General features: G+C 33.9%; 1 protein-coding gene across 2 annotated transcripts in view; it reads left to right on the forward strand.

The window, feature by feature from the left end:
- The window catches only part of PPP1R1C (protein phosphatase 1 regulatory inhibitor subunit 1C), a 103,398-nt gene that overhangs the window by 25,179 nt on the left and 50,707 nt on the right, over window positions 1-27,512 (forward strand). For both annotated transcript variants that reach the window (XM_090268221.1, XM_090268226.1), the window contains exon 3: window positions 25,960-25,997. In XM_090268221.1, coding sequence (XP_090124347.1) covers window positions 25,960-25,997 — 38 coding nt within the window. The remainder of the gene's footprint in view (window positions 1-25,959; window positions 25,998-27,512) is intronic.

Genomic DNA, 27,512 nt, shown 5'->3' on the forward strand with positions numbered 1-27,512 from the left:
CATAAGATAGCATTGAAATAAACTCTGGGGATCAGAGCCATTGTCTTATCAAATTAGTAAGACAGAAACAGACATCTCTGAACTGAAGCCAAGCTTAGTAACTAATATAGTGAAGTTTTCTATAAAGTCGTCGTCGGCAGCCGTCCGTCTCGAGACGATGGTGTAGCTTCTTAAGAGTCTATCTGCACCGCCGAGAATGGCTGTGCAGTCCGACTCGGGAGTGACACGGTATCTGTCTCCTCCCGTGTTGAATCGACATCTTGCGATGACGCTGGAGTGTCCTCTCCAGTGAAGCTGAAGCTACAGAGCCTGGGCAGGGTGATATGGAGGGTCTGCTGTTGCCCATGCAGCAGACCCCCCCTCTCTTCGCAGCTGAAGGGTCCAAGGGAAAGACGGAGTCAATACAGCTTGGTTTCAGGTGTGCCACAGGAGTTGCCGGTGTTGACTACAACGTCAAACCGCCTTAGGGACTCCGGCTCCGGATTTTCTGTCGGGGTTTACTCCCTTAGCCTTTCCCTTGAAGAGGTATGCCGCAAGGCAGCGGAGGTTTTTTGGAGTCAGAGTTTTCCTTCTCTGATCTATAAAGTAGGCAGTGGCATATAGATATATATCTATACAAGAATATCAGATATACTAAATAATAGAGATCCTTAAAAAGCATGTCCCTGGAAATATGAGCATATTGAAATTGGCTTAAAGAAGTTAGATGTTTGACATTTAATTTTGAAGCTTCATTAGGAACATAATTATTTCTCAGAGTATGGTATTACAGACAACTGAAGAGTTAAAAGACTATAATTCCCCATATGTAGTTAAATGAAAAAAGCATTTTGATTTTTGATTTGATAAATTGTTTTAATGTACTTATAAATATTCATACTGTGAATCTCCAGGAAAATCTGAGGTAAGCAGCTTATGTTTTAATTTCCATGTTATCATTACATAGAATTAGAGAAAAGAAAAGTGATATCTCAGATAATAAAAAATTATTAAACATTATATGAATTCTGGATTTGGAGGATAAAGAATGTGAAAGAATACATAACCTGTACTTTTCTCTTTTTCTCTCCAGGAACCATGTGGCATTCTCTTTGACTAGGAGGGATCTAAGGGCAAATTTAAATATTTGAAGAAAGCTAAAGTAGAATCAGTATTCCTTTGAGGTCCCTCCTGTCCTGAGCACTATTTTGTGTGTGTTTTCCTAAGATCCTCATCAGAAATCACAGCTCTTCTCAAAATGTAGTTTCTCCTTCTATTCTCGGATTAATTTTTCCTCTTTCCCTCAGAGTTTTTGGTTTCCATCCTCTCTGATATCTTTATCCTTTTCTTCTGCCTTGTAGCATGAATAGGAGACATATCTTCAGGAGAAAAAGAAGCAAACTCTTGTCCTGACCTTCACCAATCCCTTCTGAAATACGACTGATTTCTCTCCGGCTATTTATGACTCAGCTTTTTTAAGGTTAGCCTGTCCTTGCTTTGAGATTCTCATTAGTCACTCAACCTACTTCAATTTGGCTTTTACTAAACCTCCTCTCTCAAAGGTCACTTTATGGGAGCAATCTTGTCTTTTTCTGTTCTTATCTATCTTGATCTGTCAGCTGCTTTTGAAACTGCTAACAGTTCCCTTGTGACATTCTCTCTACCTTTGGGTTTTGTGATTCGACCTCTTATTTCCTCAGCCAGGATGATGTCTCTTTCTCAGTGTTGTTGCCTAGTGGATCCTTGTCTCCTCTACTTTCAATAAGTGGTGATTTTCCAAAACTCAGCTGTTCTGTCCTTACTCAGAATTAGTGTCACCAACTGCATGTCTATCAGTCACCTCGTTATAGTTACTTTGCATCCCTTCAGCATTTACTGATTTAAATAACATTATTTTAAATATTGTAATACAAATAACTATGTGTTTTTGCATTTATTAAAACCAAAACAATTCCCCAACATATTTTAATACTTGTTTTGCAGATTCATATACTGAAGTTCAGAGAGGACAGTCCAAGGCCTGAAATTAAACAGGTTTATCTGACTCTGCATCTTATACCACTCTTACTTAACCAAGATGCTTTCCTTTAATTTACATTTGTATGCAAGGCACTTCTATATTCATAATCTCATTTGTTTCACTTAACTGTGCCTTTAGGTAGACAAATTATATGTTCTTATAATTTCTGTTTTAAAGATAAAAAAACTGGTTCTGAACAACTTTCCTTTTTTGGCAGACGGCAGTTATTTCTCAAACCCAAGTGTTCTGGTTCCAAATCAACTTTTCTTCTTATCATTCTGAGATATGGCTATGTTGCTTTATAATTTTCCACTAGTTGTTTCATGAGAATTTATTTTGTACACTTTAATAATAGGTTTATAGAGTGAGATTGCTCTGTATATAGCAGAGCTAATCAGTGCTTGTTTACTGTGTTTCCACTTTGAAATAATCTTTGTTATTGAGAAATCTACACTTTCTAAGCATATTTTGAACTTCAGGTTTTGTAAATGAAAATTTACAATTTCTGCCTAGGAGAGATGTCTGAACTTGAATGGTGCCCCAAAACTCATAGAGTCTCACAAAGTATTTTTGAAAAAATTTTTTTAAAAAACCAGCCTCCTGAGTAATTTACATTATGGACATAATAGAACTATATATTAATTTTGACAATTTTCTGACAGTGGCAGTAAAGGTTTTCTTCTAATAAAATCCATACAATCTCACCACTTTCCAAATGGCAAAAATCAAGGGTCCTAAGGAAAGAATATAATAAAAACTAGCTGTGGACCTGGAAGGAGAGGATAGGAGAAATTTTTTTTAAATGCAGAAGGGTGCTCTTCCAAGAGTCCAAAATACGTCTAATTTATGATAAAGTAAGCAAAGTACATAATTTTGATGCTGATGAGCCAATAAAGTTTGTGTGGTGTGACTAAGAAAATAATACTCATGTTAAATCATTAAAATTTAATAATAAATTACTTTTCAAATATGTAAGCATATAAAGCAAATTGCTCCTTTCCACAACACTAAATTACAGGAGATGGTAGGGGCCATATCTACATAGTTCTAAAGGAGAGTATAAGTCAATATACTTAAACTAGCCAAATTGCCTTTGTATCTCAAAGTGCGGATGTTCTCAAACATGTGAGCATTCAGAAGAAAGTTTCCATGAGGCATTCTGAAAACATAATTGATAATGATATTTAGCTAATCCAAAAGGACATCCAAACAAAAAAATATTCAGGATGAAGAAACCATTTTACATTGTGAGTATCTTACCATAGTCTTACAATTAAGGTTAAACAATTATGTTTTAGAAGAGAACATGAATATCATAAATCTTTAAATATAAGAATTAGAACCAAAAAATTAATTCAGAACTTAGGGAAGAAAGGAGTGTGATGGCAGTACTAATATCTTCATTTATCGTAGTATAGTCAATTAATAATAACTACAAATATTAGTTAAAATAATATTCTTGTGACCTTTTTTATCTTTAAAGAGCTATTACTTTGATGAAGATAAATTTATTTGAACATTACCAACGTCTAAAATTTAATCTGTGTCTTTTCCTCCCATTATATTGAAAAAAATAATCAGAGTATTTTTAAAAGGGAAAACTGTCAAACATGTACTGATAACTTCCAAGCCTGTGTCTTGAGCCAAAAATATTGTGTGAGTTTTAGATGTTTATGTTTAAAAATTGTCTGGACGTTTTATTTTGGATGTCCCAGAGGCATAGCAAATTTAGTATGTCAAAAAGTGAAAATGTTACTTCCATTTACTTCCCTAAATTTGCCCCTTCTCATGTATTCTTTAACATCCAACCAAATCCCAGTTACTGTCAATTTTACCTTCTAAATATTTCTCACTGCAGCCCACATCTTCACTGCTTAATTCAGACCCTTATCATCTCATTTCTTTTGCAATAACCATTGTGCAAACTTTGATTTTCTACTCTTTTCCAACAGAGTGGTATTCCTAAAATACATATCTGACCAGGTCCATGCCCTACTTAAACACTTTTAAAAGTCTTCCCTCAAAATGCAGAAAAAGTTTTGAGTTTCTTTGCATGACTTTAAAGTCTTTCTCTGACAAGAATTCTGTTGATCTTTTCCTTCTCATTCTTACTCTAAACCATTCTGAACTGCTTCCAGTACCAGGACACACATTATTGTTCTAAAAATATGTCCTTTTGTTCATACCATTCTCTATTTCTGAAAGTTTCTTCTTTTTCTGGTGGCCCACTCCTCTTTTGTCAAGATTCAGAGTTGGAATCAGGACACTTTTTTTGATTTTTTCACTCCAAGCTAGAGTGAAACTATGGTTCTTGGCACATACTAGGAATACAATGAACAGTTTGTTGTATTAAAATGTACTCCATGGTCCCTTATGTACTTTAACATACTAATTATTGCTCAATACTGTAATGCTTTGGTCTGTATCTTCTTGAGAAAAGGCATTGCACTGGCTTTCGTTTTGTACCTAGTCCAGTGCTTAGCACCTAGTTGTCGCTCAACAAATACTTGGAGAGAGAATGAGAAATGACTACATACTTATGTACATGTTTGTTAAGTGACTCAGCAGTCTGATTACGAATGTGGGTTTTCATCATTACATCATGTTACTTCCTCTCATCCTTAGCATGGAACAGAATACCTAATTCATAAAGTTTATGGCAGGTGGAAGGAAGGAAGGAAGAGAGGAAGGGAGGGAGGGAGGGGTGAAGGAAGAAATGTTTGTTATGAAACCAAGCTAGGTTTTAAAATCAAATGCTTAAGTGAAATATTTTCATAATGTTTCATCAGCTTTTAATAACTGCTCAACTTACTCTTATTTTTGAAGAATAGTCGTGCAAATGCCTTTGTTTATAAAATAATTGCCATGAGAACTTAAGTATATATGTATTTTTCTGTATAGATTTGTTTCTTGGCATTCTTGCTGCCAACTCTAAATATCCTAGGAGGGGAAAGAAAAGTTTAATTTGTTTCTGACTAATTCTATGATTTACTACAGAAACCTATGCTGTCTGTTTTCACTCATTTCACTGTGCTTCTAAACATGTCTCTTTTTGCTTAGTCATGATATACAATGAGTATGGCCAAGTGGTTGAAGGGAAATACATTCTTCAAAACAACTGCTTTCAAGAAAAAAGAGATGGCTAGAGCTACAAATTCAGTGCAAACTGGGTTAAGATTTATCTGGTAGCACAAAAACCTCCTCTCTCTCTTACAGTTTCTGTAACTCTAGGTTTGCCCAGACCTGGTTTCAAATCCTGCTTTCACCATTCACTATTTGTTTGTCTATTTTATTGCCTGTAAATTGAGGACAGTGAAAGCTACTCAGTAGTTGTTGGAAAGATTAAATAGGATAACATATATTTAAAAGTTTAACAAAGTCCTGATTCAAAGTAAGTACTCATTACATGAAACTTACTGGACTATTACTATTATTAGTTATTATTATTATTTACTGCTCACTTCCATATGCATATTTAAAATTCATAAACATTTTACACATGAAATTACTACACAGGGATACTAATACTTAATTCTGCTTCTCAGTCTAAATATAATTTTTAGTATTTGTACAGGTGTAATAATCAAGTAGGACATGTTAATCTAGAAGATGATCCTTAAGATATTTCTATGCATTCCACTAGAAACATTTTATAATTCTAGATTTATTGAGAATAAAGACAATGTAATAATTATAACTTACACTGCCTGGCAAAGTATTTGACACGGACTCACAATGTATATTGTTGAAACATTGTTTTTAAAAGACTATCACTATGTGTGCATATACATATATATGTGTGTGTGTATATATATATAGTATCAAGTGACACTAATACTATACATTAAGTGACACATTCATAAGTACTTACATTTTTAAGTTACCTTTTCAAGGTAAGCTCACTAAAGGCCTGGATTTTCATCCTGTCATTCTGTTATGTTGGCATGATTTTTTAAATAAGAATAAAATCTTATATGTTTTGTTTTCAAAAAAAAAATAAGATGAAAGAAGGAGCAGATAGCTATGTATAAATTTCAAAAAGTTTTGTGGATTTGTAAGAATTATGTAAGAGGCTAGACATGAGATCAAGTTAAGGATTAAAAATAAAACACCTTGAAATATACACATGAAATAGTTTTCAGTTACTTTAGGAGCAGGAAATGAAAAATATCCTAGCTGTTTTGTTCAGACGCTGTACTCTTAAAAACAAAAACAAAAGCAAACAAAACATATTTATTTAACTTTTATATTTCTTTCATCTCTTTCTACAAAGCAAATTTTCCTCCAAGAGAAAATGTACTGTGAGCATTATCAAAAGAGGCTTGAAGATAAATTTACTATAATAATAAGAGAGCTTTTTGTTGCTTTAAGTGCAAGTTCCCAGGCTCAGAAGAAAAGTATATCACAAGATAATAAAATAATAGCAATTCTGATAAAAAAAAAAAAAAAAAGCTACTGATGTCAACATTTGAAGGTAAAAGTAAAATAAGTGAGTTGCCAGAAGATTTTAGGGAGTCCTGATGTTTATGGCCAAGAAAATACTGGAGTTTAGAAAGTGTGGACTGTTAATTTGAACTTAACTTGAAGCAAAATCTATTCTAGACTTCTGAGTAATGTAAAATGTTAGTTCTTAGAAACACAAGTAGACTCATAAATACAAATAATGTCCCCACAACTTTATTTCTACTCTTTTATTAGATTACTACATTGATTGATCAAGGGAAAAGGAAATGCTGAAACCATATGTATATTAATAAGATATTTGGCAAATATTAGGATGGAAAATAGTTGGATTATAACAGATTATGAGAATTCATAATTTTTTAACTAACTGAAATATTAGTCAATATATTTGAGCCTGAAGTAAACTATCTTAGTGATTTGCCTCTTGTTGAGCCATTTTGTTTGATATTTTTAAGTATTAACTCTAAATGAAGTTTTGCTGATACTCCAAAGCTGGAAATATAAATTAAGCTTTGGATGGCAAAATCAAAGTCAAAGATATCCTGCCAAGGTATTTAGATGGGTTGAAAGTCTTCAAGATTAAATATATTAAAGAAGAATGTAAGATCCTGTACTTAACTATTTAAAATCAAGTACACAAAAAGAAACAAAGAGTTTATGTGGATCAAATCCATGGATTTAAAGGGACAATAGGCTGTGTGAGCCTATTGTGTATGGTAGCTAACATAGTCTTTTGAAACTTTAAGAGAACGATGCTTTAGCCTCCTTTGGAATGTAGTGCTTACTTCTAAAAATAGATTTTAAGAGGATCATCAGTTGACAAGAGTAATGAGAATGTGGGCTGAAGCTCCAGGATGATAGAGTTTAGCTAAGAAAATAAAATCATTTTCTAATGGTTAGATTTTACAATAGATTGTATTTAAAAATTTCTTAATCCATTCCCTTTTACTGGAACTGTTTAAGCTAATATTGAAAGACAGTTTGTTAAAAACCACAGAAAGAATTATTCTTTGAGTAGGAATTTTTCCAGCTTTATTGAGATATAATTGATATATAACATAGTTTAAGGTGTACAATCTGATGATTTGATACATGTGTATATTGCAAAATGTTTATCACAGTAAGGTTATCTATCACCTCACATAATTGCATTGTGTGTGTCTGTTGTGAGAACCTTTAGCATCTAGTCTCATAGCAACTTGTGATTATATAATATAGTATCATTAACTATAGTTGCTGCGCTATATATTAGATCCCAGAACTCATTTATTTTACAATTGGAAATTCGTACCTTTTGGCCATCTTCCCATTTCCCCTGAACCCAACCCCTGAAAACCACTATTCTTGTTTCTGTTTCTGTAACTTCAACTTTTTTAGATTCTATTTATAAGTGAGATGATATCACATTTACCTCTCTCTGTTGGATTTATTTCACTTAAGTATAGTGCTCTGAAGGTCCATTCATGTTGTCAGAATGAAGACTGGTTAGCTATGGAGTGGGAATGACAAAGGAAACGGGAGTCAACTTTTGATTTTTTTTTTTTTTTTGTCATCACCCAAGGACATTTTTATCATTGCCTTTTTTTTAGAGAGAGAGGAAAGAAGAGATAGAGAAAGAGAGAGAGAGACAGAAACATCATTTGGTTGCCTCCTATATGTGCCCTGACTGGGAGTTGAACCTGCAACCTATGCATAGGATGATGCTCCAATGAATGGAGCCACACTGGCCAGGGTAAAGATTTGATTTTTTTTTTTTTTTAATATGTGGCTTTCTTTCTCTTCCACTTACCTGTCAGCATACAATGTACTTAACATTTTACCTATATTCAACTGGACTATGTAGTAACATTCACTGAAAAGGAATTGCTGGATTGGAATAAAAAATATACTCATTTTTTCTATGAGTTTGGTGCAATTTTAGTGAAAAATAGAAATGAATACTTCTTGATCTTTGTTTAAGTCCAAGTATGTAGTATTCCATGTCACAGATAAAATGCTAAATATAAATAACTTAGTTTGGATCTCCTGGAATGCAGAGTCTGGGAAAAAGATTTGGATTAAAGTACTTTTTCTGAAATGTACTCCCAGTAAACAAGAATAAGTGAGACTGGGGAAAAATAGAAGAAGGAAAGAAAGACATTATTAAGGTCATTGCTGTGGAATGGAGGGTCAATTGTGTCGGGATCTCTTGAGAAACTCATAGAATGCCTTTTTAGAGCTGCCTACATGAAAAACGAGAAACCAGAGTTTATATTCACTTGTCTTTAGTCACCCAGTGGTTACCCATTGTCCCCCAAGAGCACTAACTCCACTAGCAGTTGGTTCTCCTAGAGCCAGAGAACGCCCTAGGGAGAAAGAGGGAAGATGAATGTGACATGCCTCTTTGAGGTGGGATGCAGAGAACAAGAGCATTATAGTCGTTTACTACAACAGCATTGCAATGCTTTGCACCTTGGTCGGGAATGTTGTGCTCAGTTCTGCACACAGCTTTTAAGAAGGGGGCATCACATAGTGAAAACAAACAGGGTGACATAAGTATGGAAACCAAGTCACAAGGAAAAGCACTAAGAGAGCTGAAGGTATTAGCTTTTTAAAAAAATTATTGTGTTTTTCTATAACAGTTGTCCCACTTTTTCCCCCATTTCTCCCCTCCCACCCAGCCTACCCCTTCTCCTACAGTCAGTCCCCACCCTGTTGTCCATGTCCATGGGTCATTCATACATGTTCCTTGACTAGACCCTTTTTCCCTTCTTTCCCCCTTCTCCCCTTCCCCCTCCTCGCTGGTCACTGTCAGTCTGCTCCTTGTTTAAGCTTAGGAGAAAAAGAGAGGTTCAGTCAGCTAGAAGTGAATTGAGCTTCTCTGGTTCTTGACGGCAGCTGTAACTGAAACCAGGGATGAGCTGATATGAGTACATATAGTGCCTCTGAAGCATCTGCTCCAATTAGCAATCTTTAAGAAAACCTTAACAAAGAACACCTATTTTAAAACTTTCCTTCTAACCTTAAAATTATGCATGCTACTCCAAATAATGTGCCACCAGAGAAATCAAAGGGAGAATTGACTGGTAAAGGATGATGGCCAAATATTAAAAAGACCACACAAATCAGCATTTGTCCAACTCAGTATTCATAGTTGTTATATTTAGATGAGGGCAAAATACATTTGGTCAACCATTCATACTTAAATTCGTGTGTGTGGAAGTAAATTTGATCCATCTGTTTCTGAATTATTTTCTTTAACCACCAACATTTTCTTTTATAAGAACTGATTTCCAAGAAGTCTTATGATATCCCCAACCTTCTGCCAAAGCTACTATAAAAGTCTGAAATATGGCTATTGCACCAAACCTTTAAATATACTGTTGTTTTAAAAATTAAAAAACAAGTAAAGAAAATTTTATCTGCTACAATGCCAGACATGTTGAACTTATGCATAAAACATAAAGAAGAAAGCCACATAGTATTCATTTCATATATATATATATGTGTGTGTATATATATATAAAACCAGATATGGTATAATACAAATAATTTATCTAGATAGCAAGCCATGTGTAGGCAGTTAACACATGCCACTTATGTAAATGTGAAGTGGATGACCCAGAACAAATTCATGCCCACTCTGAAGAATGACTTAAGTCATGAGATTACTCCCACCCCAGCCCAGGTGTCTCTTCCTCAGCCTATCCCTTAACTGCTGCTATTATTCAGCGTTGCCGCTAAGTACTCTGCTTCCCTAGTTCACCACTGGCTTCCTGGGCAATGTCATCCTCTCCCGTGGCATCACTGACCACCTGGATGCAGATGACTCCCAGACTTGTATCTTCAGCTCTGCTTTCACTTTTGAGAGTGACTATTTCTGAATTCTTCCTATTTGAATTTTCATAAATACCTCAAAATCAACATTTCCATAAGGAATCATGAGCCAGAAACTGGATATAATTTTGGGGTCTCCTCTCCTTTGTCATTCCCATCTCATAGCCAGTCAGTCTCCAAGTCCTGTTCACTCTGTCTCTTAAACATCTTCCTAACTTCGGTCAAATGATCATTTTCCAGCACCTGAATGACTGCAATATCTTCCTAACTGAACTAGCTGTATTCAGGATGGTTTCCCCCAACCAGTTCTTCACACAATTGTCATAACATCTTTTCTATAAGAGAAATCTGATCATGCTTCTTCCAGCTTAGAAACTGTCAGTGATTTCACACCACTTTTAGAATACAGTCCAAACTGCTTACTAAAGTCACAAAGCCTTAAATTATGCAGCTCCTTCTTAAGTCTCTAACCTCTCTCCAAACTCACCCTGGCATTTTATGGTCCAAATATTTGTTAATTTTTAATTTCTAAAACATTGGCATGTGCTCTCACACTTCAGGGACAGTTCCAGAAGCTGTTTCTTCTGCTGAAAATCTCATCTCCCCACCTACCCTGCCCCATCACCTTTCCTTTGCCTATCTACCTTTGTTAACTATGGAAGCCTAAGTGTCCTTTCCCCCAGGTTCCTTTCAGACTCTGCCAAAGCTAAGATAGGTGCCCTTGGCATGTGCTTCTACCTCTCTTTGTGCGTCCTCTGTCACGGCCCTGATTTATCACACTGTACTGTGGTTGTGTCTTTAAATGCCTGTCTCTTTCAACAGAGTTTATCATGCTCCCTAGAAGGGTTGGATCCAAGTGCCTAGCAGGATGCCAAACACATATTATACAATTCATACATTATTGTTATATTAGATGCATTTTAGATCCATAATGACAGCCGTACAAACAAACCACAGGCAATCATAGGTGTCTACTTGTAAACTGCATTCAAATGTGTTTTATTCAATTTCTTTCTTGTATTAGCATTCATTTAAAAAAGTAATTTTTAAGGCTTATACAAATATAGAGATTATTTTTTCTCCTGATGTACACACATGCATAATATTTTTCTGTTTTCCTATCTGATATCAGTGCTACACATATTGAGCTAGTATTTGATTACAGTACTTTGTCTTTTAATAGTTCTTCCATATATCTGCTATAAATAATCATTGCTTTTTAGAATATACTGTGCAATCCTCAAGTAAATTATATTTGAGACAAGACAATCGAGAAAGTTCATGAAGGTCACAATTTCCAGGACAAAAAACTACCAGGAGATGAAAAGGGGACCTGATTACACAGACATTTTATCATTTAATCTTGAAAACTGAACTATTACTTAGAATGTGAAGTAAATATTTATAGGTCATCTAATGACAAAAGCTAACTTGTGTATTTTTTAAGCCTATAAACAGTTACGTAGAGTAGGGTTTTAAAGATATAAAATTTGCATCAGTCAGACAATGTAATCGTTTTTATTTCTAGAAAAGATATTGGGATATAAAGGAACATTTCTAAAATGTTTCTTTATATATCATAAATTTAAGTACCAATGATTGTTCCACCTCAAATTATGATCAATGTATTTCTTTCCCTAACTAAGAGAAATATATTTACCATTGGTGATGAAATGCCTTCAGTTGACTAAGCCATGAAAAAGTTACCATGTTACTTATAGGTACCCATATGTGTTTAAAGTGTAGAGTGACACCTTGGGGCTCTTAGCAAAAAAGGGGAAATTTGCTTCTTGTTATAAATTCTAGAAAATGGAGATTTTGCTTTGTTTTATGTCATTTTACAATGGTTCACTCAGAAAAGAGATACTCAGATAAAATTATGTTGAAAATCATAATGGTATGCTTACACAGTCTAAAATGCAAAAGAATTTGGTAAAAAAAGTATTTTCCAATGGAGTATATCAAGTAATATGGTTAAGAAATAAGAATATGTTTCAAACAAGAAATCTTTTATTTAATAGTTTGATCAAAATAGGGAAGCTCCAAAATGATAAAATGTCATGTATATGTGTTTTCATAAGAATACATTGAAAGCTAATTTTATCTTCACTTCCCACTTTTGGTGAAAACTGTAGTCCCCCCAAATTAACTAATAATTCAAATTAGAAATACATAAATTTATGATATATAAAGAAATATTTTAGAACTTTATCTTTATATCCCAATATCTTTTCTAGAAAGGAAAACTATTCCATTTTCTCTAATTGACTGATGCAAATTATAAAGTAGATTTAATAAGTCACTGTCAATTTTAGCAGCCCGTGTGAAAAAAGAGAAAGCAGTCTATGGAGTGAAAAGAATATTAAATATTCCAAATATTGGTAAGCAGGTAATTACATTCTAACTCCAATGCCTCTCAGACTCACCTTTAAAGTAGTTGTTCTCAAAACTCCCTGTCATCACCATTCAAATGACTAACTTCTGAATAATTTTCTCACGCTAACCTCAATCATTTCCCTTACTCTGACTTGTAAGGCACCTGTTTATGGGATTTCACTTGGGGACTCTCCTAAGAATGTCTTTGTAATATCCTATGTAATAAAATAATGAAATTTTAGTGTTTTAATTTGGTTAAAATCTAAATTATTCTAATCCTAACTATTAAAAGAGTTAGGTTAATTAGGTCAAAATGACATAGAGCACCTTGTTACAAAAATAGAAAGTGCCCATTAAATAAATACTTGATTAGTTGTCCACGTTGCCTGAAACATCTATTATTTTAAATAAATCTGTAACACTGATGTAAAAATATGATTTATAATCAGTTCCCTAGGTAAGTCTATGAAAAGGAGATGGGATTTTTAAAATTAGAATTCCTGGAATAAGTGTGGCTGTTTAAACTGATGTTATTCCAAAAGAAAACCCATGCATTAAATGGATCAATATATTTTCTTGGGGGAAATGTGGGAAATTCAAACTCCAAACAGGCAGAAAAAAATCTTTACCAATGATTGAAAAGTACAGCAAGTAAGATGATGCAACAGTTCTTTGGTCCTAATAAAAACTGGATCTACGATAGGATAAAATAGGTTTTATAAGAGAAACTAAATTCATAAAAAATTGAGAATACTAATGAAAAGCAGACTTTTGAGGTTTTCAGTGATTTGATTTTTCTGTTCTTCTTTTACTGTGTTTGGAAGTGGCAACAGAAATTATGAAATATAAGCATATTATGTAGCTTGGAAGATACCTAATCTCTATCACAAGACAATTACTGGTTGAGTTCCTTCTTAATAAACCAACACAATCTATCTTGTTCCTTTCTTGTCATCTCCTTTACTATAGCCATATAGAATATTTGCACCTGGCTCTTATTAATTGCCACTAAAACAAACCATTTATATAGGGCTCTGAGACATCCAAATCTATTTGTCAATGGGGTTGTTTCTTTCATTAATTAAAAGTAGAAAGCTATAAATAATATAATAAGGAAAACACAGCTGTATGAATATTGGCACAACAGGGTGAAACTATTCCTACTATTTGCTTCTTTTCACCACGTCCCTTTTTCAATACATATAAATTCATTCTTCTGGTGGTTTCAATTTATGGGCCTCGGTTATGACTAAATCTAAGAACTCAAAGGAAAACACAGCTGAAACCACTGACTGGTGGCTTAACTTACAACCTCAAATGATAGGCATCCAAACAAAGCTGAGCAGGCTTTCAGCAAAAATGCTGATGACTTAAAGGCCCAGCCTGGGTAGCTCAGTTGGTTAGAGCATCGTCCCAATCTAAGGTTGTGGGTTCAATTCCTGGAAAGGGCGCATACAAGATTCAACCAATGAATGCATAAAAATAAGTAAAACAGAAAATTGATCTCTCTCTCTCTTATCAATAATAATAATAAAAGACAGACTGGTGATAAGAGGTCATTTTGGGAAAATGGAGAGTTTGATAATAAGTCAGAAAGAAGGGCTTTATCATAGCTGTCAGGTTATCTTATACAGCCCTACTAAAAAGAAACATTGAGTATTCTAGTCTTCTGCTATATGTAAGAACAGATGGATTTCTCTAGCACTTGAAAGGGTCTGATTCTATACTAGAATGCTAAAACCACAAAGCAATGACAAATTTACATGCAAAATGAAAGGCTGAGCTGTGCACAGAAATTTCTTTCATTTGTATTTGATCTATTCTTATTCAGCTCTGAAAGCCTGTGGATCAGTGATTGCTCTTGAATTGGTAAACCTAAAGGCCACAGGTTGTGCTTCCAGGGTCTCTGGAAAGGAAGATGTTCTACCTTCAGATATGTTAGGTGTAACAATAGAGAATCTGCTGAAATGTGATCATTTAGGTTTCACTGCTCTCTTCAGAAATCTGATGGTAAATTCTTTCTCAGACTCATGGATGGCGCCAATGTTCTTGTGTTTAAATCTCTAGGGCACCTCAAAAAGAAGACTATCAATTGCTTTTCTCTGTTGCCATTCCTCTACAGAACAGAATCAATTTTTTCTGTTAAGTAGTACTAGAAAAGATGAAAAAGAAAAGTGAAAATATACTAAGCCAAAGAACATATATGCATAACTCATAGACCCACCCAGACAACTGTGTTGACAGCCAGAGGGAAGGGGGAAGCAGATGGGTTCAGGTGGGCAAAAGGGGTGGGGGATATCTGTAAAAGTATCAACAATAAAATAAATTTTAAAAAGACTTAAAAAATTAAAAGAAAATATACTAAGGACTTAGGAGAGCATCTTCGTTTTCTGCGAAAATAGACAATCCCATTTATTATAGGAGTGGACCAACGATAACTGAAAGATATGCTGGACATTCTTAATGGCATTATGCAAATCAAATTACAACAAATTTTTATTATCAGAAATAGCTCAGGTAGTATATTGCCATGATCACACTCAAGGAGACATTAGAGTTAGAGGTTACTGTGAAATGTGCTATGGTCCAGACACCAGGAGAGTGTAGCTTCCCCCCGTGTCTGTGTTTCTGCTCCAGTCCACTCCCTGGAGCTTCTCTCAGTTCCTGAGAAAACATAAGCATTTTTAGACTAGTCCCTACATACAGCCCTTGTGGCTATGTCAAGAGAGATATATGCCAATGAAGAGAAAAGACTAGCAATGGTACTTCTGAATCAGAAAGTGGACAAGGAGGCTTACAAATTCAGCTGTTACTCAAAGAAGGAAATATACAAAAACCGCTTATCTTAAAAGAGGCATAAGTCAATATCTAAAAATTAGAACTTAGATGAGGAAATTTACTACTTCAGTTTTGAACCCAAAAAAAGAAATATATTTTTTATAAAACTTGTGTCTTAGGACAGGCATGGTTTGGTATTTCATCTTCTATTTGGAAGAATAATTTTATTGCATATAGAATTCTGGATTGACAGATATTATCTTTCAGTACTATAAATGTGATCTCATTGTATTCTGGAGTCCATCGTTCTGACCATCTTATTATTATTTTTTGAACACAATTTTTTTTAATTGACTGCTTTTAAGACACAATATTCTCCTTTTTAGCCTTCAAAAGTTTTGCTATGATATGCCTATATGCAACTTTATTTTTTCCCTTCTTTGCTCCTTTTATTTTCTATTTGAGATGTGTTAAGCTTCTGGAATATGTATCATTTGATGTTTTCTTTTGTTTTTATATTTTGTTTTTTAGTTATTCGCCATCATCTCTTCCTATTCTACTTATGGGACTTCAATTACCCTCATTTTATACCTCCTGTTTGTGTCTCAAATATCTGTTGTGTTCTATCCTGCTTTTCCATTCATTTTGTTTCTCTATGTACTTCAGCTTGGATAATTCTACAGACCTGTGCGTTAGTTCACTAACTTACTTGTATCTTCAACTAGGTCCAATATGCCTTTAAAGCAGTCACTGAATTCTTAAATTAAGATCTTATCTGTTGAAATTTATGAAGTTGTTTCTTTTCATGGATTATATTCTCTGTTAAAATTATTTATTTGTAAGTTTCTTTTGTTAATATTCCCTTTCTTTTTATTAAACATGTCAATGAGAGTCTTCAAACACTAACTTTAATAGCTGAATCATTTGCCTGCTTCTATGTTCTCCTTTCTCTTAGTTATCAGTCCTGTCCTTATGTACCTCATAATTTTCATTGAATGCTGGATGTTTATGTTTAAGAAACTTCAGAGGCTCCAAAATATTAAACAATTTTTTCAAGTGTCTAAAGCGTTCACCTTTTGTATCTACAAGACAGAGTGTGGGACTGATTATTTAATCCAATCATAAACTACGCTAGAATGAGGTCAGATTTCAGTGTTGCTATGACTCAGTTTACTATATTTTGTATCAGTTCCAGTCTTTCAATTAGGAATCTGCAGATCTTTGTCTCTTCGAAATTTATGTTCTGTTTTTAAGAGGCTTTTGAATTATTTATTTGCCTACCCTTTAGAATCTCTCAAATGTCTTCAAGAGGAGACAAGTTGTATGTTTGAAGGCCTGAGAGTCTTCAGTTTCATTACTCTAGTCCCACAGTCACCAAAACCTCTTCTGGTCTCCTGCAGCAGCCCCGCCAGGGGCCAAATAGGACTTGTCAGCCTCTCTCTCTGAAATGTCTCCTATCTGTAGTTTCTTTTGCTTCTGCAGGTCTTGCTGCCTTCTGTGATTTATCTTGTTTTCCTAGTTCTGACAAGTGACATCATTGGCATGCTGTGAACTTGAGCATACTACCACAAGCAAAACCTTAAAATGTTACATGAAGGCCGTTTCTTGTTTTCTGATTAGTTTCCTAGTTCTGTGACTATCCCATGAACTCAGTCTCGTAGTAGCTGTTCTCTCACAGCCCAGGCTGTCTGTGACTATGTCCCTGGTATTAATGCTTGGTTTCATCACAGGTGACCTTTGTCACCTATTCATGATGGCTGTGAGCTTGTACTCTACCTTGAATCTTAATTTTGGTCCCTATGACTGAGTTGTCTCTCAGAACTCCAAGTTCTATCCACTGACTATGTTTCAGTTTGGTGTTTTGGACTCAATCTTGCTGTCTCTACCATTCACTCCACACCCTGCAAGCCTCTGCTTGTGCATGTGTTAACTCTGAGCAGTACGTCAGGACTACCTTCTCCAATGCCACCCTTCTTACCTGTTCTCTGATCGTAGTCCCACAATGGATGTAAGTTATGCACAGCCTTGCTTCATTATTTTATTCTCCCAAACCTTTGCCAAAATAAATCCTAATCTTGTTTCACTTTGTCATATCTGCCCACCTGCCATCCATAAACCAGTACTTATTTTTATAATAAAGTGGATTATAAAACAAATGTAAAACTAAGAGGAAATTTTTAAATAAAAATATTTTAATGTAGAAGATTTTTCCCACTTCAATTATGAATTTGGATGTGCTTTGCATACATTTCTTAGAGTGTGAGTCCCAGAGCACATTTGACTGCAATTTCAACCAAATCACATTCTAGCAGTCACACATTTTTCTCTTGACTAAATTTAAAAAGAAGGAAATCTCAAATGAGTGGCTAGAATAAAGCCATATGTTTGAATACTAAATAAAATGTTATATTATGTATCCTAAATATTATGTATTCCCTAAAAATTCAGAGTAGGGAAGAAATGGAAGTTATTTTGGAATCATACAAAACAGGCTTACAAGATAAAACTAAATAATATATTTTCTAAAAAGGACTTTCATCTGCATAATCTAATAAGATCAAGACAGATATTCATAAGGAAAACTATCCAATCTCTCTGAGTGGAATAAAAATTAGAGCTTTGGAAACAATTGTCTGCAGTTTCTACAACCTTTCACTGTTTTGTGCTGTGTAATATAATTTGTAATGAAATACACTTTCATCTAAAATACTTGTAAGTGTGAGAATATTCATCTTAATTTTGTTTGTATTAATGTTGTATCTTTGCTTTTATTTCTATATACTCAAGAATATATAAATATAAGCTTATGTTACTCAAATATAATAAAGTATAACCATTGATTTTATTTCAATGTCTGAAAATGCCTATATTTTGTCCTTTTGGAATACAATTTTGTAGGTAGAAAAATAGTTTTGCTTACTGTGCTTTTATCTTCTGCATTCTTACTGTAAATGAGATATTTTCACATGGTAAATAATTTTCTTTTGCCAATCTGACCCAAAAAAAGGTATAATTTTGACTGATTTACAATAATAATACTAATAGTAATTAGCTACCCTTTTATTGCTCCAAACTGACTTTTTAAAAAATCAGCTGCCTATACTTGTATATAAGGATTTCTGGTACTAAGATTAACCAATCAGATGCAACCTTGTAATACTACATGACCAATAAGATGCAACCCTATTATATGACCTATATATTTATAGTTCAAGACCGGGCCATCACACTGGACGACTATAATTATGTTGGCCATTGTCGTTTTTTTTTTTTTTTTTTAATTTGACAGTCTAAGGGGAAATAGGTATTTTGTATTTAAAATATTTTTCTGGCAAGCTGGTTGAAAATTGCTGCTTTATAGTGGTATCCACCTTTTCTTGCACACCATTCCAAAACTCTGACAACCACTGATCTGGTCTCCATTTTTATAATTTTTTCATTCAATTAAGTCATATAGTTTGTGATCTTTTTAAGTTGCCTTTTTTTCACTTAGTATTTTGTGTATAATTAGATCCTTTAAATTTTTTGTCCATTGTGCCAATCTCTGTCTTTTAATTAGTGTAGTTACACCAGTTGTAGTTAATGTAATTACTTACAAATTTCTAATTTTATTTATGTGTTTTCTGGTCTTACTCATTTTTTTTCTTTTTCAACCCTCCTGTATATTAAACATTTTTTTATAATTAAATTTTGATTTATTTATAGATTTTATGAGTGTTTAGTATTTGTATATATTTTTTAGTGATTGTTCCATTATATGTACATAGCTTATCAGTCTCCTGGTGCCAACAGTTTATCAGTTTGAATGAATTATATCAACTTTATTTTTCTTTAAGACTCTGAACATTCACTTATAATATGGTTTTATTAAATATTTCCTCCTCTATATTCACTGAGAACCATGTCAGACAATGCTCATTTTTGTTTCAATTGTCAAACATAATGTAGAAAACTCAAGAGGAAAGAAAAAGCTATGGTATTTACCCATATCTGTGCTCTTTCCATCATTCTTTCTGCCTTCTAATTAGAGAAATTCATTTAGCCAATTTTTTTAGTGTAGGTCTGCTGGTGAAAAATGTGTTTTCTTTCATCTGGGGTTGTTTTTATTTCTCCTCCATTTTTGAAGCATTGCTTCACTAAATATAATATGCAGAATTAATAGTTTGGTTCAACGCTAGAAAAACGTGTGCTGCTTCTCTCTGAAACCATGGTTTCTGATGAAAAATCACTGTTATGCAGATTGCGCTTCCCTTTATGTAAGGTGTCATTTTCTCATGCTGCTTCATTACCACTGAATGGTTGTGGAGGGGCCACATTTCCATTTGGCCTTCTTGAACAGGAAGGAATAAGAGGAGTAAGTGTCTAGAATTTTTCTGTCTTTTAGAAAGTAGGTGTCCCTTTCCTGGTCCTTTAGTTAGAGAAAGTAGGCTTTTTTAGAAATTTCTGTTTTGCTGGTTTCCTTTAGCATTTCTGGGTTGCCAGTTTTCAGCATCCAACCCAGAAGATGAGTCAAAGAAAGCCCAGGGAACTCACTGATTTGTGGAGCCTCGGGTCTCAAAGCCCCTCACTGGTCTGCTTTTTCTCTATGCCTTTTAGTTTCCTTATGCTTCTTAGGCAAAATTTTATAATCACATACATGATTATAAATATAAATAGATGATTATACATATAAACATTTATATATTTATGCATAATACTAGCCCAGTCTAGAGATTTTCATCTTTATTGAGTTTTTAATTTCCATGATTAAATTTTGTATTTCTAATTGTTTCTTTTTATACAAACTTGTTCTTTTTTTACTTTAGCCAAATTTTGTTTAAACATTTTATGAGTTTATAAAAAATTGGATATACTTTCTTCTTTATCTTTTGTTGTATCTCAAATACACTTATTATAAAGACATTCTTACACTGCTCTGTTTTCATTTCATCTGGAGGAAATTCATCTTAGAGTTGCTTTTCTGGGAGTCATCCTTACATAGTTCTTTTCTTTTTGTTTGGCAATTTTATTTTCAACTCATTATGAGTGAGAATTCCATCCCTCACTACCTGTGCTCACCTTTTGTTATTAACATTCTTGAGCCATTCTCCATTCAATATCACAGACTATTATTCTAGAATCAGATCTTGATTTGGATCTCAGGTCTCCTATTCCAGGGTGGTTTTAGAAATAGAGCAGGTGTAGTGACTGAGCCCATGGTGCCCTTGCTCCAAGTTGTCTGCTTTCTCCTGTCTTCCTGGATTCAGAGGTCAGTGCCTTTTCTCATCACAGATAATTGAGCCCTGGCTTCTGTCCCTTCCTTCTCATAAAGTCAGTCTCTTTACTCAGGAAAAGAGGTCCCAGCTGTCTCTGCCTGCTTCTACAACTAAACTATTTCAAGCCCATGGCTTTTTTTTTACCTGCTTATCGCATTTTGCTTTTCTTATGTTTATGGTCCACAGAGATATTTGACTAAACTTTGTGGTTGTATCACTTTCGTCATCTCTTTTTATATTTAATCTGTCATTATTATAGCCTTTGAGCTGAGGAATCTTCAAAGCATAAACTTAAAACACTCATTTTATTGGAAGTACTCCAGTTTCCTCAAAACTGACTTTTCTCCTCATTTCCAAAATAACTGCCTAAAATAAAGACTTCAAATGGCTATCTGTTATCTAAATTCAGCAAAAATTTCTATCTTTTGGTTTTATGCTAAGAAACTAGATGTCTTCTTATGAAAGCATTCTGTATATGGGTCAGTGTTCTTCTGCAGCCAATATTCTGAATAAATAATGCATTTCCACAGTTTTAGTTATTGTCTGAGGCTGAAATCAATAAAATAGTATATTAAATTTGACTTTATCATGATTTATTTTCATTTCTCTTATGATATACGAGGTCTGTCCAGAAGGTATCCAGTCATGTAATATGAAAAAGAGACATTTATTGAAGAAGATACAAGATACAAGAAACATTGTACAGAGGACAATGACACCTCAGTCACCTTCAAAGTAGGCACTTTAAGCTTCATACAGTTCTCCCAGTCACCATCGGCTGCCCTGTCATATTTTCCTGAATCTCATCGACAGTCTGAAATCCCTTCCCGTTCAAAGGTGATTTTAGTTTTGGGAAAAGCCAGAAGTGTAGGGGGCGTCTAATCACCTGGGTGATTAGATGTTTTGCCAAAAAACTCTGCATGAGATGTGATGCATAATGGGCACATAGTCATGATGAAGCTGCCAATCATCAGTTTTCCATAGCTGTGGCCTTCTGAATCATCCAAATAGTTTCCATGGAGGAAGATTCAATATTAATGCAAAATTTGATGCAGATTCATTGTTATCCTTGCTCAGTATTTTGAATGCAATGGCCACACAGTACACATGCTCGCTCATTGTCATCCACCACCCCCACTGACTAGTACAGTGAAGCCATAATTGTTCATGCATGTGCATTCCAGTCCATTTTCCTTGTCTTCCAGGTTACATCAGTGCCATGCAAAATGTTCTAATTATGTTAACAATGGATAGACTTTTTCCAGACAGACCTTGTATATTGTTCTTGATCCAGATATCTTCCCAATATCTAAAAATCAACAATGTAAAAATATATATATCCTTGTTTTTCTTCTAGGATTACCATTTAAATTACTTGGGAAATCGTTATAAGAATTGGAGTGCCTGTACCATTACCTTGGACCTGGTAAACTGATTTAAAGAAATAGAAATCATGGGCTCTTTTTAACAAGTTTTTAAATCAAATACTTATTTGTATTTATTTATTTCTTCAATTACTTTTTATATTCAATATTATTTTATATTAGTTTCAGCTATACAGCATATGGTTAGACATCAAATACTACTTATTCCGCACTTAGCATGAGTAACTAATCGCACTGCTATTGTATTTTGTAATATAGAGAAGCAGCAAACAAAAGATCTTGTTTTATGAAACATGGCTTTAAAATATATTTATTTGACAATCTGTTATTATGTGTCAGCTCTGCTACTGTGCTAAGAGCTGAGGAGAAATCAAACATGGAAGCTAACCCCATTTTTTTACTGGTTACTTGGCAAGATAAAATGATAATGACCATAGTACAGGGTATATAATGATGTATAGTATGAGATAGGCGTGGAGAAAGTTCTGTGGATATTGAGTAGAGGAAGATGACTTCTAATTCAGAAGAGGGGAGACATTATTTGGAAAGAGTTCTCAGAGGAGATGCTATTTGAACAGAACTTTGAGGAATGGTATAGTACAGTATTTGGTATGAGGGAGAAGCATTCTGGGTATGAGGAATAAACACAGAAGCAACAAGCTGAGGGATATGTGTAATCAAACAGGTACTACTAATATTTTCTTTTATATTTTGTTCTTTTTGTTCAACATTTAATCAGTAAACAAAGCAAAGAACTCTCCTTATCACTGTATTTGTGTGGAAATCATTTCATTCCTTATTTTTTCACTAGCATATCCTTGCTTATATTGTCTTTCAACAACTTTAATTGAACATTGAAAATTTCTCTTCATAACCTTAATCTTACCTTTTGTTTTCTAGCATTTTAATTGACCCATATAACATTTATAAAAAGGTCCTCACCTGAGGATATATTTATTGATTTGAGAGAGGGAGAGAGAGAGAGGTGGAGAGAGGGAGAGAGAGAGAGAGAGAGAGAGAGAGAGAGAGAGAGAGAGAGAGAGAGACATTGATCAGTTGCCTCCCAAATGCATCCCAACCTAGGTATGTGCCCTGAATGCAAATCACACCTGCAACATTTTGGTGTACTACCTTTGAAGTCTTCCCCTGAAAATTGCAATTCTTCAGTAATCTCCAGAGTTCCAAAATGGTTACATCAAACAGATTTCTCCAATACAATTGTCTAGATGCACACAATCCTGGTGCTTCCTACTCCACTATATTTCCAGCATCATCTCTCTATTGAGATTTGTCTGATGCTTCCCTCATGAGTAGACTGAGGTTATGGGTTTTGGGGAGGCAGGTTGCTGAGGAAAGGGCCATCTTCATCACATTGCATCAAGAGTTCATACTATTAACATAATTTATGACTGTTGGTGTTGACTTTGATCATCTGGCTGAGGTAATGCTTGCCAGGTTTCTCCACTGAAAAGTATTCATATCCATCTTCCTCCTTTTCAAACTGTACTCTTTAAAAAAGGAATGCACTGTGGTGTCATATGGGTACTAGGCTTATTGGGGTGATCACTTCATAAGTTATATGAATGTCTATTACTATGTTGTATACCTAAAAGTGATATAAATGATGTATGTAATCTGTAATTGAAAATATAAATAAATGAATATATAAGTAAATAAGTAGAAATTTACTATGCATATCCCATGCTTAAGGAGTGGGGAGTTAAGGCCCCATTTTTTTCATATTTTTCATTCTTAAAAATAAGCTTAGGATGAAATGAGGAAGGCGTAGTATTAGGAATCATGTACATACTCTATTGCCTTCTTCAAGAAACTCATTTCTTAGCCAGCTGCAATGAAGACTCTCTAGGCTTTCCAGAGTTTTCTATCTCTTTATATTTTACCCACCTCTTAGTTTCTGTAGTTCTCATTCTGTCGTAGTTCAGAAACTTTTTCTCATTCTTGATTGTGGTCTTTTCTATTTCCTTCTCTTTCAGGCTTTGTTTTTATATGCACTTTTTATCACAACTAGCTTTCTCAAAATATGAAAGAAGTTGCATTGATATTTTAAAAATAATCAGACAATTGTGTTCACAGTTTATGTGCATCCACATAACCTTCCCAATTTAATAATAATCTATTAAGGTAAATGGAAATGTACTTACATCAGTAGACCTCAAAAAAATTCATGATCTATTCTTGGCTTGCTCTGTACTTTTGTCTGAGTTGCTTTGACTTGAGTTAGTCCTATTCCTGTCGTGAATTTAAATGTCTCAAGAGCATTCTAATTAATCAATACTCAAAACTTTCTAGACCATTTCTCTCCCCATCTCCATCTTCAATGATGACAGTATTCATTATGCTTAGATGACTTTTGCATTTGTCTCTCTAAGTAAAGAATTGCTTCTCTCAGACCAAATGGATCACAACACATACATTATGAGGGGGATCCCATTTGATATTTACTTAAAAGATGATTGCAAAAAATTTTACATTATTGTGTATTACTAATACACAGAACTGTTTAGTTAAGTATTAACAGCTGTCTGATAATGAACCAGGTACTTCTAGTGATTACATTAGACAACTGTGATTGTTGTCCTCAACCAATGATTTCCTTTCTGTCTGCCTTCCCTATACAAGAGAAGTAAAATGCTTTAGAGGGTTCTATAAAATTTTAAAATTTAGTAACCAAAATAATATTAGAATAAACAATAGTTATATATACTATTCATTCTAGTTGCTTCACTATTTTGGTTTCTTACTGTATGAAATATCAAGTTTATATATTGTAGATTTATATAAAAATGTTACTACATATATGTGTGTGTATATCCACATCCACACATATACATAATTTTTATTGTAAAAGTAATACATATTTACTGTAAAAAGAAAAGCAAACTATACAGATAAGGAGAAGATAAAATGTGTTATTCAATTACCCAGAGATAACTACATTTAACATAGTGATATATATCCTTTCAATATCTATTCATTTTTCTACCATCTCTATAGCTATATTTCATCTATCTTTTATAAAATAAAAATGCCATTATTCAGTTTCCAAATCCTTTTCATCTATATAGCATGTTTCCATGTCAATAAATATAGATCTATATCTTCAAGCAGATAGTCTTTGATGAACTCCCCATTCAGTTTTTGGATCAGTCTTTCAGCATCCAGACTAACCTGAGTCAGGAAAGGGTAACTGCATCAAGAAACCTAGAGGCAGAATCCTCGCAAAGTAGGTGAGGAGATAGGGAAGAAGCCCAGCCTGGAATGTCCTCCCTTCGTGAAAAAGGAGTATGTGAGGACCTCTTTCTCCTCTCTCCCCTTCCTCACAACTATTTTTTACACAGACTATGGAACACTGTCATTAAAAATATTTCTGGCAAAGTAACTTATTCTTTCCAGTGGTTTATAGAAAAGAAAGTGCTGACTCTATTAGAGCCAGAGTAATTGCACCGAATGAAAAAGGAGGTTTGTTCTGCATAATGGAAAACTTGAGGACATTTGACAGAGACAACAAAATCCCTGAGAAGAAGAGGTTGTTCATGCCTTAGCTCTCTAAAGTCAATGACACCAATAATTGTTCTAAGAGTCATTTTTTAGAGTCCCCTTTCTAGACTGCTGGAAGGTGGGCAATTTGGAATTTCAGGTGGAATTTTTAAAAATTGTCTTTTTTAAAAGCTTTGAGAGAAGATTATCTCAGAAGGAAACTACCCTTTTCTGCTCCGCTTTCCTTCTCAGCCGTTAGACTCAGCCACAAATGTTATATAAACATCGGTAATTATTAAAGAACTTTGATCTGTGTTGTTGAAAATATTAATGATATAATAAAAAAGAATATCACCTTTCTAATAAATTTCACCTGCTTCTTTTGCAGAAATAGATGACAAGAGGGTAACCAACACACAAGCAGAAGTAAGTTTTCTTATAATTTGTATAAAAAGGTGTTCAGATCAATTAAAAACACAATTATTTGATTTTATGTGATATAAAATATGATATCAATATACTGTGATGTAAAAGCTATTTAGTTTGTTTTTCCTGACTGAACATAACCATAAAATTTGCCATTAAAGCTCTGCCTGTAAGTTACCTTAATTCTCTAACAATGAAATCTAACACTTGAACAAAATTCTAAAATAAACCATTGCTTTTAGTGGTAAGAAATGGTATTGATAATTTCAATTTAGTGACTACTGGCATATGACCACCACAGGCTGGGGGAACCAATGCTGAAATTCTGGAGCAAGAAGATGGGGGACAGGCACCATATAAGGGGTTCTGATGTGTGGAGGCAAGAGCAGATTATGAGGCCCGAGTCTCCAAATACACATGTAGGAGTTCAGGTAGAGAATAGGAACCAGGGGAGGCTAGGGGACCTGATAATATAGAACATATAGACTACAAGGAAGTGAGTAAACTTGCACCAAGAAATGGAATGAATATTTAATAAGTTGCATGCAAACTTAGTAATCAATTTCCATGGCTACATAAGTAGGCATATAGTAAATACACAGAAAAATGTGGAAAGAATAAAATATAAAATACTAGAAATTTAATGAGATTGTACACATGAAAATGTTTTGGAAACTAAACTCCCACATAAATATAGTTTTATTACTTAAGTTTTACCACTGTTACATAACAGTCTTTTCTGAAGTTAATTTCCTACTTAATATTTGAATATGTGTGTATAAATAAATATATAAGAAATCTTTCCAAAATGAACCAGGTGTGACTGAACACAGCAGAGGTACAGTAGAGTTACAGCAGAAATACCAATCACCCACATGTTTGTGCTAATGTAGTCACCCTGCCTGCACCTGTACATAATGGACTGCTACCAGAACATTCTATTCTGGTGAAGTTCGCTTTTACCATTTGTTTGGTTGACATAAATTTGGCAATTGTTTTCTTTTTTTCTTTTTACTTTTTAAAAATAATACTAGTGCTTATTTAAGAGTCACTTCATTTGCAAAATAAACTGTTATGTTAAAACATCATTGTTTCTCAATCCTGTTTTCCTTTATTTTCAATAGATTTTAGTTTTAGTATATTTTTATGTTCTATATTTCTATTCAAATGTATCTTGCAGTAACAAAACAGAATTTTAAATTAATTAACTGAATCAATTTAATTAATCAATTAATTTATTAAATAAACTAAATTTATTGATACTTATATGATTGTATTAACCAATTATTCTTTTTTACTTTTTAATAGATTGTTTTTGCATCATGTAAAAACCAACATCTTGATGATACTTCAAGGACAATTAAGCTTTAGTATGAACCAGGAAAGATGAATCAATTTCTACTTACAACTTTGTAAAACAGTTTCTAGGCGTTTTTTAGACTTTCTATATTATATTCTTTCAAGTATACATGACAAGCCTCGGATAATTCCCCAAAAGTGTCTTGTAACTATTTA

Source organism: Furipterus horrens, unplaced genomic scaffold (assembly GCF_987537825.1).
Source record: "Furipterus horrens unplaced genomic scaffold, mFurHor1.1.pri manual_scaffold_1, whole genome shotgun sequence".
NCBI classification, from domain to species: Eukaryota; Metazoa; Chordata; class Mammalia; order Chiroptera; family Furipteridae; genus Furipterus; species Furipterus horrens.